Source organism: Papilio xuthus, unplaced genomic scaffold (genome assembly GCF_000836235.2).
Source record: "Papilio xuthus unplaced genomic scaffold, Pxut_1.1 DF827714.1, whole genome shotgun sequence".
In the NCBI taxonomy this organism is placed as follows: Eukaryota; Metazoa; Arthropoda; class Insecta; order Lepidoptera; family Papilionidae; genus Papilio; species Papilio xuthus.
Window position 1 is genome coordinate 4411278 of NW_013530935.1, and position 16705 is coordinate 4427982.

General features: G+C 32.7%; 1 protein-coding gene across 3 annotated transcripts; it reads right to left on the reverse strand.

The window, feature by feature from the left end:
• Window positions 1–392: 392 nt before the first annotated feature.
• Window positions 393–15957, reverse strand: LOC106116726 (probable serine/threonine-protein kinase kinX). Of its 3 annotated transcripts, none has more exons than XM_013310694.1 (4): window positions 15789–15957; window positions 6312–6351; window positions 1682–4503; window positions 393–1479 (listed from the first exon to the last, which is right to left on the reverse strand). In XM_013310694.1, the coding sequence occupies exons 2-4, from the start codon at window positions 6348–6350 to the stop codon at window positions 1368–1370; spliced, it is 2973 nt and encodes a 990-aa protein (XP_013166148.1). In that variant the 5' UTR covers window position 6351; window positions 15789–15957; the 3' UTR covers window positions 393–1367. The 3 variants fall into 3 exon arrangements, with proteins under 3 accessions (XP_013166148.1, XP_013166147.1, XP_013166146.1); XM_013310693.1 differs by lacking the exons at window positions 6312–6351; window positions 15789–15957 and adding exons at window positions 4743–5484; window positions 5638–6107; XM_013310692.1 differs by lacking the exons at window positions 6312–6351; window positions 15789–15957 and adding exons at window positions 4737–5484; window positions 5638–6107.
• Between the last annotated feature and the right edge of the window lie 748 nt (window positions 15958–16705).

A 16705-nucleotide genomic window follows, 5' to 3' on the forward strand; every position in this document is an offset into this window, starting at 1 on the left:
GTTTCGATTTTATTTTATCAGATTTAGAATTAAATTAAACATTTCAAGTTAAGGACACCTAGACAGGCCATTCGCGGGCGTTAAGTGGAATAGTTGGGGAGCGGGAGAGAGCGTTTCGGTGTAACACGTCTGTAAAAGGTTTTTACGGTTTTTTCACTCCACTGGAGAACGAGCAAAGTGGTAGGTGGGAATGTTAATTCTTGTTTTTATATATAACTTTGATATACAGAACAAAACTGGGTCACCTGAGAACAATATTTAATATGCTGTTTCCTGTTTTCTCTTCGAATTCCGACTTCTAGAAATTCAGTCTTTTATATTTTATATAAATCTTCTCAAGAAAAAACCTTTACTTTCCTGTCCTATAAGTGATTAAGTATTTATAAATTAAATGAACATTTTATTAAGTATTTATTAAATAAAACTCAACAACGTTTTCACAAATTAAAATATAAAATGTTTGAACTGTTACATAATGGACCATGCATTAACCGTGAATTTCCACTTGCCTAACATTTGTATAGACATATAGTTGTTTCATTATTATCCAAATAGTATGAGAGAGATAGCAATATGTTCAAGTACAAATGTTTCAACAGTGAAAACTCGTAGCAACAATAAATAATGAAATAAAAATATACGTTTGATTTAATATTCACAAGGGTTATTATGATACTGATAATGTACATAACACGAGTTTTAAATAAATAAAAGCCGGTATGTAACAACATACAAACAACTAAACTAATGTTAAATAGAAACATTAAAACGAAATAATAAAATAAATGTAAGTACATAATTAAAAAAACAAAGCTTTTATTTCTAAAAAGGTATTAACGATTTGTCTCCAATGACTAGGTTAGCAAATTAACCGTGTGTTTCTTATACCAAAATCTCTGTATAAAACATATCGTCATCCCTGTCAATATCCTTGGTTAAACAGTGATAACAATATGTTTTAAACGGATATTTTGGTCTCGGAAACCCACGATAAGTAAAGGAGAATATCACATAGCAATTTCTGATAACCATAACAATATCTCAGTAGCGAAATCTTTGTAATAATTAAAAACTTAATCAAATCATAAACTATCTGATGTTTGTCACTTTTTTTCTCTATAAAGCGTTCAAAGTTAACGATTCTGTTAGAATTAAAAATAATTAATTTTTACATTGAAAATTACACATATTCATTATAAGCTAAGAATTCGTTCTTTTTCGAAAATATAAATTAAAACTTTTTCTTTTTAAATATTCGCGCTTTTCAAGAGAGGAACTTGAAAAATGAAAATTTATTATGCTACATTTACACTTCTCTCGAACTTTGTTACTTATATAACTTAAGCTAATAATTATTTATTTTTGGCTTAATCTTCAGTTCCAGTTATCCATTGAAGGTACTTAAAGGATCTTGATTGCAGAGGCGGTGCTCGCGCTTCCGCGTAGTGCCGGGGTTGGGGAATAGCTGCCGATTGCTCTCTGAAATTAACAACACAATATACATTAATGTATATATGTATTTTACTATTAATAACACTGTTAGATGCAGGAAGTTTTATGAATCAAATTAAATGATAACAATGCACACTAGTTGGCAATTTTTTAATACTTTAACATTCCTTTAAATCAAAATCTACGGCATATACAAAAATAACACAAGAGTATATGCGTTTAATCTTACCTAGGTTCAGCAGAGGCTCGGGAGTGATAAGCTGGTACATTCGGGTTATGGTACGTCTTCGCGCCAACAGATGGGTCTAAAGTGTGACTCTGGACTGGAGGATATTCAGAAGGTACCGGAGACTGGTAATTATTTGGATTGTATCTGTCCACTGAAACTCCACGAGTCCTCTCCTGGATAGGAGTGCTAATGTTGCTCTTCACATATGAACTTTGAGGTCGGCCACGTCCCAACGTGTTAGCCCTTGATAGTTCTTTTGCTCTTCCAAACTCCGATTCAAAACTTCTGTCGCGCCATGAACTCGGTCTTAAAGTTTGGCTCCAAGTAGGTGTGGAAGTAAATTCAGTAGTGACTGTAGGAGCGTAGTACTTGGGATCCTCTTCCCATGGAGGTCTGACTGATGTTTGGTCAGTGTTTGTCTGACTCTGTGTTTTCTCAGAAAATTCTCGTAACTCTTTTCGCCATTCATGCTCGACAGTCTCCTTTGGTTCGTTATTGTCGTAATAATATTGTGGCGAGGGATCAGGCTGCGCTTGGAACTTGTTCTCTGTTGGTATGTACGTAGCTTCTGGTACTGAGATATAACGTCTTTCATATTCACTGTAATATGTTTTACGGCCAGGCAATTTTGGTTGATCGGCCATAGTAACTGGTTTAACGAAAGATTGATTCGGTGCAGGTGGTATGTACGATGTTGGTTTTGGTTTTGAGAATTTGCTTGTTGGCTTGGGTGTCCAAGCAGGAGTAGTGCTACTGGTAAACTTATTGCTTGGTGGTGGTGTATAGTAAGGGGTGTTCAAACTTTCCGGCACATAGTTGGGATCTTGTTCCCATGGAGGTGGAATATAAGAAGATGAATATGGCTGTGGAAGCGTTTGATAAGTTTCTGTAGGTTCTTTGTTTACATATGAATACTGACTCTGTGGTTTGTTTATGGTAGGAATCGTTTTTGGTAAATTAACATTATTTCCTACCCAGCTAGTTGGTTTAGGCACGTAGCTTGGTTGGTATGTGGTCTGTTGATAGATATTAGAATTATTCAATGTAGATGTAAAAGTGTCTTGTTTATCAATTGTGTATGATGGTTGAGTCTGCGGTTGATATTGGAACTGAGTCTGAGAAGGTTGGGGTGTTTGTCTTTGTTGTGGCTGTGTGCTCCAGTCTTGAGTGGGTGCGTTAAGAGATGGGGCCGTATCATAAGAAACTTCTTCTTTTTTCGTTTGTTGATACCATTGCTGGTTCTTTGTAATTGTACTGGGTTTCACATTACTTACAGTTAAAACTTCTGATTGAGGTTCTTGTGTCCATTGATTTTGTTCATAAGTCTGATAATTACTTTGGTAAAGCTCTGCGGGTGGTATTTGACGATCGACACTAAGTCGGTCAAGAAGCAAACTGTGTCTTCTTTCAGTTTGTGGTTCAGGAGTATAAACTGGTTGATAAGGAGACGTTGTTAATCGGTCTGTTGTAGGAGCAAAATAAGTTTTAACAGTAGGAATTCCGAGTGGTGGATGCTGATCATACGCGTGATCTAACGTTTTGGTTGTTTTATTCACTGTCACAATATTCTCTATTCTGTTATACGCAGTTTGTGTACTTAATCCAGTTGTGGGTTTATCTAACGAAGTAGTTATTATTTCGGTATTTTCTGTTCGAGTTTTTGAAATTATTTCACCTATTGGTTTAATTTCTACATCTTCGACCTTCTCAAGTGGTGCTGAGGGTTCTCGGAACGGTATGTTGCGTTCTGATGATAATGATGATTTAACTTCGTTCTCAATCTTAGTGTTTTCTGTTTCCTGTGAGCTTGGTTTCAAGACTTGCACTTCTATAATTATTTCTTCTTTACTATCATCAGTCGATTTAGTATCTTGGGACTGGACAGTACTTTTTTCGGATTCTTCGTTATCACGAAGGTCATTGGCAACCGTTTCTTTTGTAACATCTGTCGAACTTTTGCTATCTTCTTTAGTAACTTCTTTTTCTTTCTTATCCTCCGTTTTAATTGTTTCTTCTAATTGTGTTTCAACTTCTTTAGATTTGGTAACATCAATCGTTTCAGATTCTTCTAATTCTTCGTGTTGTTTAGTTTCAGGCTCCTGGTTTTCTTGTGCCCTATCTTTTTCTTCAGGTTCCTCAATCTTCTCATTTTTGATGTCCACCTTTTCTTCATCTTCATCGTCAGCATCTTCTTCCGATTCCTCTCTATTATCGGTGATATTATTTTCGACCTGATTTTCTTCGTTTTTACTTTCAACTTCCTCTTCTTTCTCTTCTTCTTCTTCTTCAACTTCTTCTTCAGAATTTTCCTGGTTTTGTTCAGACTGGGTTACTGTTACTTGTTTTGTTATTATCGTTTCCGAAGTTTCTTCTTGACTACTCAAATTTTCTTTTTGTTCATGTTTTATATCTTCATCTACTTCTGAATCATTTTCTACGTCATTTTCTCTTACGTCTTCCTTTGATGCAGCAGTTTCTTTAATAACTGCATTCTCTTGTTCATTTTCTTCTTCTTCTTCTTCTTCCTCCTCTACAAACTCTTCCTCTTCATATTCTTCCTCTTTTGGTATTATAGTTGTTTCCGTTTTAGTCGTGATTTCCGTTTTACCGTCAATAGTCGTCTTAGTCGTCGTTGTTTTAACTTCCTCAGTAGACCCATCTGGTCGAACGTTTTTAACTACTTCCACTTTTGTCTCCGTTTTAGCCGATGATTTTTTCCCAGGTAACTTTACAGTTACAGCAGCTTCAACGTTCGCGTCACCATTTTGTCCTTCGGTATTGTTTTCTGTTTCAATATGTTTCTTGACGACTTTTATTTCATTCTGAAAAAATTATAATCATTAAATTATAGAAGTACTAAAAGTTATCGTGAAATATATTAATTGAAAGATTCTCAAAAAATATAACATTGAGGTAAAAACAAAAGTTAAGATTAAAAACTCACAAAATACTTTTCTCTTCATTACGTATCTTTAATATTGTACATTAAATACATATAGCAAACAATGTACACACACATATAGACATACACATAATAAATATATAGTGACTTTACATCCACCTGATTGTTTTCAGTTCCCGTCATCTCTTCCAATGTTTTAGGTATATTTTTTTCCATTGTGTAAGTCGAAGTCAGTAAAGGTCTTAGCGTGGTATCTGAAGTGTTCGTTACAGAAGGTTCATATGTAAAACTGGTTTTATTATTTATGGAATCATTGTACTTGTACTGGTCATCTTCGTAAGATTTTATTTCTGTTGGTACGTAACATTTCGGAGAACTTGCATCTGCATATTCACTAGTTTCGTAATACGGATAGGATCGCACTATAGGCGGAGTATATTCATGCAATGGTGAAGACTGATCATTGTTTTTGTTTTCGTTGTTTAATTGATTATAATTCGATATATTTTTATTATTGTTTTCGTAGCATTGTTTTATACCAAATTGATTGACATTTGTTTTTAATTGTTCCGAATTTGGTATATCTTGCAAACATGGCTCCTTTTGTTGATTGCTTCTCGTCTTTAATAATGATTTCGGATTCGATGGAAGAGGAAAAGTTGGGAAAACTTGTACCGGTAAACAATTAAAATTGGGCACGTTTATTGCTGTGGGTGTGGGCGGCGACTGGAGATGTGACGTCGGTTGCTCCGGGACACCCTGGTCCATTGCATTTCTCAATAATCTTTGGGCCATACGCTCAGATTTTATCTGTGATAGATCAATTCCGCCAGGAGTATAGGTAAATGGCTTTCGCTCCTTATTCATGGCACCATATAATTGTGACGGTGGATTCATTTTTCTGAAATATACAACAATTTTGTTATTCCTTTTGATCGTATATAAATTGTTATTATTTTATTATATCGTTATAAAATATTTTTATCTCTTCAAGAATTCAACAAGAGTTTGGCAATTTGACAAAAATTGTAAAAAATAAATTTAAAATACTCACGTATAATGTGAATTCTAGATAAATTTCATTTACTTCCTGTACCGTGTACAGATCACGGATTCTTGTCGTTTTTCCACATTAATTTAGTAAACAAATCACTTTTATCTTTTCTAGATTTTCACATAACTCTTTGACACAAGGTTTTACACATGTATTGTTGCAAGAGGATTATCTGGTAGCGGTTAATTTTAGCCTGTGCTAAGTAAATGAGGCGATTTGTCCGAGAGCGAAGGCACAGCGCGGTCGGCGCTCGCGCCGCCTTACGCCTACTGGCGCACGATCCGCACCCGACATGTATTTTGGTCCCGACCCCAATATTAACGGACGCCTCGTCTACAATTTGTCTTGCTCGATCGTCGATACGGCGGACATTAATGTTTTCTTGCATTGCAACTATTTTATTGTGAAATTAACTTAAATTTGCAGTTCCGGACTTTTCAATTTTCTCTTCAATTCCTGTTTGATTTTTGCCTTTGTTGATCTCTTTTTTTACTGGCAGTAAAATGTGTTATAAAAATATTTTGATAAATATAAACGCCTAATATCATTATTAACACTTATTTATCTACCAAAAACAGCATTCGAACATATAATCCAAAAAACCCCAAGTTATTGTACCATTTTACAATTTACTGTTAGACTAGATCTACCTACATAAATATATTTTAACTTACTTTAGTTACTGTCTCCACAGTTTCTTCTTTAGTCGCCATTCTGAAAAAAACAATAAAAAAGTTAGTTATAAATTAGATAAATAACCATATCAATCGTGGAGGTTTTTTCTATATTTTTATTAATCAATTAATTTTTACAAGGAACGCATAAAATTAAAACTGTAAAAAATAAGACAATCATCTTACTTCTTATTAATCTTACTTATACTTAAATGTGAATTTTAGGATGGATGTTTGTTACTACGTATCTCCAGAATGGATCAACGGATCTTTTAGAAATTTGGCATAGATGTCAAACATAGTCTAGTAAAACACATAGGCTACTAAGTTTTATTATAATCTCAAGTAGACGGAGTCGCGGGCAAAAGTTACTAATCATATAAAAAATAAACTAAATATTTGCATTAGTGAATTTAAACCTTAAAATATAAAGTTAAATGTTTATACGTTTAGATTGGTGTGTATATTTCTAATCACGTGTGCCCTTGCAGATGTTGGCGGTTTGCCTGTTTGCAAATTAGAATAGCTTTCTGATATTTTACAATTAGCAATATGTTCATGTATCAAACTATGCTTTTAACACTGCCTTCAGTGTTCTGTAAAAAACAGACTTTAAATACAATTTTTCGATTAATCTTTAGTGTCATTTTTTTTAATAAAAAGTATTTTTGTGGCGTTAAATGAAGTGTGTTTGAAGTGTAATTCCTCTCATAATCTTTGAAAAATCAAATATAACAATATTCTTGTACAGATGTTTCGGCAATGGAAACACAAAATACCATACCACCAACAGGTCTCCGTAATCTAAATTCCGACATATACTTTCCTCCTATTATTCATTCCATTGCACTTCGTATACAAAAGCTATTTTGTTTGATTGTTTATTTTTATATTTCTCTACCGCTTCGTCCCCGGAACAATGAAAGTCGATAGAGGAAACAAAACAAAAGGCATTGAAATTTATAATCGTATAAAAATAGCACATGCGAAATCCAGATTTCCGTTTGCATTGGAGACAGCCGCTATATAGCGTCGCTGTCCGCTCGCCGGGGAACTGTATTATTCCCGACATATTCCATTCCAATACCGATTTCCCAACAAAAAAAAAAACAAATCATACATGTCAGAGACGCATTAGGCAACAATCCAACTGAATCCGAGACCATTAACCCCGTTAAAACGTTATCATACAGCTTTCATATACAGCGACCGAATGCAAAGATTCATGTCACCATAAACTATTTTTTCGCGAGGGAACTAACATTAAAATAGACTCTGCTCGCGCGAATGAATCCACCAATAATGTCGTTGCATTTTATTCGAGCGCTTTAACGCTCTTTAGACTTTAAAATAAAGGGTTTTTGATGTTTGTACCCATTTTCTCTATTCATACTTTCACGTACTACATTTGATTTTTGTCGTCGCATTAAACTTTAAGTTTTTTAAATGTTTTTTTTCTTTCAACATTTTACATTAAAATAAATGTTTTTCGGAATTTAAATAAAAAATAGCAAGCATGAAAAACGAAGAAAATATCTTATTAAAACGTCACGGTGTGCACACGACATCGTAAGTTGTGCAAAATAATGGCATTACTGCGGAAAAATCTCATAGTTTGAAAGGCAAATTGTGTATCAATGGAAAGTTCACCGAGTTGAGATTTCCTCGGGCAATAGCTTGTGCATAATATGATCATCCGCGTGCCGACGCTTTGTTGTCATTTGTTGATAAGAGTTGCGACATTTTCAATATTATATTTATTACTAGCTTTTTCCCGCGTCTCCGTCCATGCAGGATATAAAAAAACCTGTATATATAAGTAACCTGTGTGTTCTTCCAGACTATGTACTACATGTGTGCCAAATTTCATGACAATCCGTTGAGCCGTTCCGGATGTACGTACAAACAAACATCCATCCACCATCTAAACATTCGCATTTATAATATTGGTAAGATAAGATTTCGTAATAATGACATTTAATAAATTGATTAAAAATAAAATACGAAAATACGATAATTATGAGAAAATAAATTATGTTTTATAAATGTTTGTTAAAATATTTAATTTTCACAGTGCTCAAAAAACAGTACTATTATAGAGGAACAAATATAAATACTATTGATTTATAAATTGAAAAGCACACAACAAAATTTAACAGACAATTTGATCTCGCGAATTAATTGAAATTGAATTAACAAACCGCCTACAGCGCTGTGAGCAATAACTTTTCAGTTATTCTCGTCTGTAATCCGAGCACATCGTATGAAACGCGTTTCAATGGCGCCCAACCAGACACTAATAAAACTACATCAATCGCATATTACAATCATCAACGTATTTGATATCTTTACTTAATAACAAATCAAAGACGAATAAAAGGCAGAAAGTTTTATAATGAAGAACTTTACGAAGAACATAAAATAGGTTAACTTTTAAATTCACACACACACACACACACACCACACCTACAGACACTCTCAGACACTCTCAGACACTCTCACACACTCTCACATACACTCAAACATACGGCATAGATTGGAACCTATTTAAAACCTAGCTTAAGAGAAGACACGTGCAAGAGTCCTAACGAACTGTAAAGTTTTTTTGGTTCAATAAAGATTTATTTTTTTTATATTCAAATAGTTTTCCTAGTTTCTTCAAGTGATCGTTATTTACACTTATAATATTAATAACGAATGATGTTCATAATTTCACGCGCCAACTTCCATAAAATGTTTATCTTGCTTCTTAACAACAACATTTAAATCAAAGGCGACGTGCGAACATTTATAAACAGCTGGATTAGCATTTTGTTTGACACAGATCCAAACCACTTTACGCGCAAATTTAACTCTTTACGCCAGAATATGTTTTTACAATATTATTATACATAGTCGTGTTCCCGTCAAGAAACAAAATATTATTAATTCGTTATTTCAAATAGCAATTATATTTTTTCTAATATAAAAATATTCCTAAGATACTTCCTTCTTGATAATGGAGTTTTTGAATAGTAAAAAAGACTTACTTAAAAAGAGATCCAGGGGTGGCAAACCAATGGCACGAAACAAAATTTTGGGCACAACAAGGAAAAGTAATCGTCTCATTTTGTCTTTTACGTTCTTTCCTTATTTTATTTTACTTGTTTTTTTAACTAGTATATAACAACTCAAATACGATTTGTCTTTATAATGAGCTTGAGAAACACTAATGAGGTAATTAAATCAAATTGAAACACAATTTGTATTGGAAAATGTAATTTGCAGGAATTTTAAAAGCTTTTATTTGAGTGTAATAGGTATATATATTAAATAACGCCTTGGCTAAGGACTTTACTTTGAGCTTCAACATCATCATCAGCTCACTATACGTCACCACCGAGAGGCTCGAGCCTACTCTAAATCAAGGGTGACTAGGCCATAGTCAACCACGCTGGCCCAGTGCGGGTTGGTTGACTTCACATATATCTTTGAATTTCTTCTCAGATATGTGCAGGTTGCATCACGATGTTTTCTTTCACCGTAAGAACGTGGGATAAATGTACATATGTAAATCGGAAATCCAAAAACACATTGGTACATGGCGGAATTCGAACCCAGGACCTACAGATTGCAAGTCAAGTGCTTGACCCCTGACCCACCGACGCTCCTTGAGCTTCAACACTATATTTAATTTAAAAAAATATCATAATCGAATAGAGGTACATAAAAGTTAAATTTGATTCTCAATGTTCTATTAAAGTCATCAATGATTTAAAAACATAACGCCTCAAAGAAAAATATCGGCAAATGTTCTCCGCGGTTCTACGTACTGTTAGTTACTCTGCCAGTGAAAACGCCTGTTTATTTTCGTATTTTATTATCCTCAATCACTATTACGCTTGCGTTTATGACTGTACGGGTACTGTCTCGCTCGACATATGTTCGTTTTATCGCTCAACGGAAAACGATATTAGCACTGTATTCGCTACAGTAACGACTGCAAAATTTGCAGTTAAACATGCGCTTTGGCATTAATTAAGGTCATAACTAAAGAAATTTAAACGTAAACGTTCAAGAATGTTTGCTATAAAATTAAAAATATATTTAACTAAATTAATACGAAAGAAATGGAATTTACAAGTATCTTAATGCCGATGCAGAAAGATTAAATAAAATCGCATATATAATAACGATAATTGTAATAAAATAAGATGTTTTTTTGCCTACGTTTGAATCTATTATTCAACAAAACATTGAAGTTCATAAAGACTTAAGCATAGTAAAGTTTACTAACCAACTGTTACAGTTGGTTTCTGAGATCAAAATATCTGTATAAAAAATATCATTATGCCTCGCATTATCTTTGACAACACAGAGATAACTATGTTTTTAACTTGGATTCAGTCTTAGAAACCAGAATAAAATAAAAACTATAGCTATTGATTATTTTTCTGCCAATATGTCTAGGAAAGCGAGACATTTAAATTTTTACGACACATCTCGGTCAAAGACATCGCGTCTTGTAACTATTACACCGTCAAAGGTGTTCTCAGTTCGCACAAGTTCATTAACACTTGGCAAAGTACATCACCTGGATCACCGGTGCTGACGTCACGGGATTGGCACGTGGCCAGCATAGTGGATTGTTCTCCATTCAACGAACTAAATGGAAACGGAAATAATATTAACCAGCCGACTGTGATATCAAAATGATCAAATGCTGTTTAGAAATTAGATTATCTTGACTTTTATTTATGTGGTTTTAAGTTGATAGGTTCTAAGACATTTATACTGCTGTGTTGTTTTTAAAACTTCACGAAAGCATCTTAAAAGGGCTTTTTAATATCGCCAATTTTGTCGCTACAAGTAATTTATGCCGTCTAGTCTAGGGGGTGTTAGACTTATTTTATTATTATAAATTATTCAAACTTTCGTGAGACATTATAATGTTTATAATTCTTTTACTGTTAAACTCTTTTTTGACAACCATCACCTCATTGTCTTATGGAGTTTGCGATGGGGGCATTAAAACCCTTAATGAATTAGCATAATTTTAAGTGCCGGCAGTCTGACATCAACACTACTTGCTGTATTACATGAAAATCCTGATGAAAAAGAGGAATTATTGTTTAAAGTTTTATACATAGCTAGATAAATATTGTAATCGTCTCAAAAGTTTCTTAACAAAGTGTTTATTATAACCAAAAATACATAGCAAAGTCTGATCTTGAACGAAGTCAGTTAAAACTCAGAGGCAAAACAGAAATTTATTGTAAACATAAAACTCATCAAATTTCAAATTATAATCACGAAGTTTAGATAATGTAAACTTTAAGAATATTTACAACCTGGAAACTTTCAAACTTCGTTCTAAGATTTTACAATGAAAAAGTTTTTGTTACAGATTACTACATAAATATGGAACTTTACAGTAAAAATTAATACTCCTAATTATGAGTTTTATTCATTGTAATCCGTTATAAAATTTGCTCACTGATGAAAAGCAACGTATAGCCTAAATTACTAGATCTAGGGTTTCGAATTATCGCAGAAAGAATGCTGTATGTAAGAGAGGAATAAAAGGATTACGGTACAAAAATCCTACACGTAAAGAAATTCGCAGGAATATTAAAAACACTTCAATAATAATACTGGCAAGAGAAAAAAAATCTTTCGCATAATATAATAACTTATCTCTTATTGACACTAATATTCTTTGATCTCATGTAGGATAGAAAACAAACTAAATGGACGAGAAAATTTAAATTACAGTAGAGATACCATCAAAAATTATGTTCACAAATAAACTTGTATTAAATGTAAAAGGAACGTCAGATATACTGGCATTACATCTCAATATGCTAAAAAGAATTAATTTACAAGTACTTTAAACAAAATCAAAACACATCTAAAGATCGCTAATGCATTACGAAAATTTATTTCAAACGGCAATCGCCTGTGACTTCGTCAGCGCAGTTGAGTTTTCGCCGGTCGAATTTAATGTGACGTTAAATGAAAAATTTATATTTCATTATAATCTTACTCTTTACTTATATTATAAATGCTAATGTTCAGACAGATGGATATTTATTCTTAGGTTTCTCTAGAACAGCTATACGGATCTCATTGAAATTTGCATAGATGTAGAACATAATCTGGAAGAACGCATAGGTTACTAATTATATCTTTTTTTTATTCCGCGCAGACGGAGTCGTGGGCAACAACTAGAAAATGATATTAATAGAATTAGTAAAATTCTACTTTCGTGTCGATAAATTTTTCAAAATAAGTTTTTACTTCACGATTACATTCTACGCTAAATCATATTCATACCACGTATCGGGTGCATAACATTTTTTATTAAAACGATAAAAGGCTGAATATCTCAATAGTTATAAATGTTATTTCAATAGTTTCAGAATTTCTTATATGAAACTAGCTGTCGCCCGCGACTCCGTCCGCGTGGATACATAAAAAACTTAGTTAGTGTAGCCCATACATCCATCCATCTTCATCACATCCATCGAAACATTCGCATTAATAATATTAATAAGTTAAATAAAAAGCAGCTCTTCAAGGCATAAGTCTCCTGGCTCTAAGCTAGCTCCTCACCAATTCTCAGCCATATCGGTAAAGCAGTTCTTGAGTTATAAATAATGTAAATAACACAACTTTCTATTATATATATAATATATATAATCATAGGTAAAAGATAATTTTATCTTTAAATTATTAATTTTATACAAAACTGTATTTCGGAAGCGACTCATGACATACCAATAAAGAATAGTAATTGACTTCTGCAATACGGAACTACAAAAACTACCAGTTTGACATAAAGAAGTATATCCACATGACACAATGTCATCATGTTAGTGAAGTAGGTTAATATGCTTTTATGCTACACTCGGTAAGTGCAAAAGGTCTTTATTCACTCACCCCCTTTCCCGCTTTATTGTTAACTATGTACTTTACATAACTCTTTTTATATATTTTTGTAAAGACATACTTAATACTATAAATAGATTTTCTATCTTATTTACTAATGTTATAAATGCGAATGTTGTAGTCATATTGCATTTTATCTTTATTGTAATATTTTTTATTATAACAGCGTTAAGTGCTTGCATTTCGAAAGCGCAAACAGTGCCAAATTTTATATCAATTTGTCTCATAAGATATAAAAGTTAATAAAGTATATATTTTTATCTTAATTGCTATACATCAGTTAAACGAGTACAATTTATCGAGACAGTAAAAGTAACAACGAGTTTACAACATCCATGACCCAAAACTAATTATAACTTTAGTCATGAAATTCTAAAATTAAGCTTTTGTATCACCGAATTACAGGCAAAAATAAAAGGTATGTGATCATTTTTTTATCGCTCAAGGTCATCCTATAATGTTTGTATAATATTTGAAAATTAGAGTTCTGTAAATGAATTATTTTTATAGATTTTGAAAGTTAATTTAATAAAATTTTTATATTGGTTTGATTAAGTTTGTTACTTAATTTTATTCTTATAGATTATCAAAGTATCTTATTGAATGTAATTTTATTTTTAATTTGTTTAAATCCTGGCAATATTATGATAGTTGGCAGTATAAAAACTGAAATAAAAAAGTTAGGTCGTAGAACTTTATGGTAACGTCTAGGCAATCCAAACAGTATCCCCATGGCGACGCTTCCAGCGGACTGCAGACAAATTATAGCAATGTTCGCTTGATGTCATTCATAAATAAACGCGAAATATGCATTCGCTCAAATGTAAACCGATAAATTTAAAATACACCAGCAAGGACGCACGCCGCCTCGGTAAAACGTAAATCTTCCTAATATTTTTCTCTAAAATTCTTTGCCAGAATCATATTTATGATATTGAATTGGGATATGACGTAAGCTGACTCTCTTAGTAGAGTATAAAGAGAACCAAACTTTTTGATAACGCCTCGAGCCTGGGATTCAAATCTTAAAAGAAATGTCACTTTAAAATCGAAATAATGTCTTATCGCAGATTGTTTAGGACTTAAATGAAAATAAGTTGTTAATGCTATTCATCATGATTTCATATTTTTTATATCATTTGATTGTTTTGATTTAACTCAAAAACAACTTATACTATTTAATTCTTTACCACTAAATAGTTCTTCTATCAGGGAATATCCTAACTAGACTTTGTTTGCAAACTGATAAATCTTCTCGAGTAATATTAAAGTGAATTGTTATATAGATTTATTTGTATAAATGTGTAGGAAGTGTTATTGGTCTGTACGGCCAGACACCTGTCTGCCGCGACTTCTGACGTAGCCAGGTTATGCCTACGTCATCACAACACGTAGCACAATGTTTACCTGTAGCTATACGTAGCTTACGAATCTATTGTATATTTGTATACAATGGACATCAACTTTTTAACCTTATCGCAATTTTTCAACGTGGAATACTTCTACTCTTGAAAAGTCAGTGCTCAAACATATTTTTACCTGTATTTTTTTATCGAAGGACGATGGTAAAATATATCCCCATAAGAATATATATCTATTACTTACAATTTTTCTTACAAAAGCAAGTTTTTTTATATTAAAAAAACGTGGTGTAATAAAGTAGATATGTTTATTCTTTTCTATTATATAAATATTCAAAATATATCAAAAGTTAAACATAAATTAGCTCAAGGTTTCAACTGAAAATAAATTAATTCCAAAGAGCATTAGAGTCGCGACAAGTTGGGCAAACGTTACAAAATACCCGCCGGCCCGTCGCCCACGCCCACGCTATCATAAAAATATCCTTCATTTTCACTAGCACCGAAAAACAGACGTCTCGAATCGAATATCAATTCTAATAAATTCTATTTGATAAAGAGAATAAATCAAATTATAAAAATGTGATTAAACTACAATAAATATAATTTTAAAAATAATTAAAATATAAGTAGACAATTGATAGGTTTATTTCAGTTCTGTATCTTCTTGGCTCTTAGATATTTAAAATAATCGAATTATATGGAATCTATCACAAGAAACTTGTAAATGAAAATAAATAAAAATGGAAATGTATATAGATAATTTATCATCAAATTGTTAATTAGAAATTAAACACTAAAGTAACAACTAATAATTACATAAATAGCTAACTATTAGCTACTATTATAATTAAATAGTTTTATGTTTATAATCTATACATATTTCCAGAGATGAGCCAACCGAGCGGATAAAGCGTTGGATTATCGTTAATTGACACATTTCCCGCGCATTGCAGATTATATCTAGATAATGCTGTATTTCCCTAATTACCGAGTCAGGCTAATGAACGTTAATGTACAATTTTTAAATAATTTTTTCGCTGTGGAATTATACGTGCCAAAACATGAAGCGTTAAAAGACGTATACACGTGACGTTTCCGAAGGGGTGAAGCTTTTTGTTCGTGTATAATAACTGTGATAATGACATTGTGAGGTGAGAATATTATGAACAGGTGTGGTACAGACCTTGTGGTAGTCGTGCGGCGTCGCGCGGGCGCTCAGCACGCGTCCAGACCTCCAGACTGAATCCCCGCTACCAAACCGCGCCGGCACCGACACGGAGTTATATTTAGACGTTTATAATTTTATTGTTTAGACGAAAATCTAGCAAAAACGACAAGCGCGCGCGCCGCTCGCACCTCGAATGCCAACCTCCATTGCCAGAAATCCCTACGATACATGCTAATTTGTGAGATAACCCAATCATATTGTATTTATGAAGAATTTCATGAATTAAATATATTCAATTAATCTAGAACTGTACTTATATGACATTTTAATCTTGAAGCTGTTTTATCGAAGATCACTTTTCACAAAAATACCAACACAAGAAATTCTAAAAAGTTTAGTAATTATAATACATATTTGGCAAAGGAATAAATTCCTGTCCCTTATATAAGGTTATATTGGCAGACGACGCAAATCAGTATACAAAATGTTTTTTTACGATAACATAACAATAATGACAGGCATTTCGTTTATATAACATCTTTAAATGTCTGCCAATAAGGTGACATTTCAGAAATTGTTTCTTTAAAGTCGCTTTATTTCGTATTGTTGCCAAATTGCCGAGACAAAGGCCGTACTTTGTGTTCATTTAATTGGCATTATTCTGTTTGCTTGTTAACTACCAACTAATGCTTTAAATGAACTTTGTCTGTTCCTACCGTCAAGCTATAATAATTAAGCACACTTAACTGTATTTTACTTTGGATGTCACTTTGCATGACTTTGTAGCTAGCAAAATCCATCTAAGAAGATTTATTATTGTTTTACCTCCTTATATTTTAATTGATTAATTTTGGAACCTAGATTTAAATAAAAAAGACATACATTTATTAAGAAAATCTATTAAAAACTATTTCACCTCCCCGATTGCTTGC

Excerpts from the sequence above, each read along its gene's own strand:
- LOC106116726 (XM_013310692.1), bottom strand. The coding sequence starts at position 5,480 with ATGAATCCACCGTCACAATTATATGGTGCCATGAATAAGGAGCGAAAG. Across the intron at positions 4,504-4,736 it reads CTGAAAACAATCAGGTGGAT|AATGAAATAAAAGTCGTCAA; the intron begins GTAAAGTCACTA and ends TAATTTTTTCAG. Across the intron at positions 1,480-1,681 it reads CGAGCCTCTGCTGAACCTAG|AGAGCAATCGGCAGCTATTC; the intron begins GTAAGATTAAAC and ends TGTTAATTTCAG.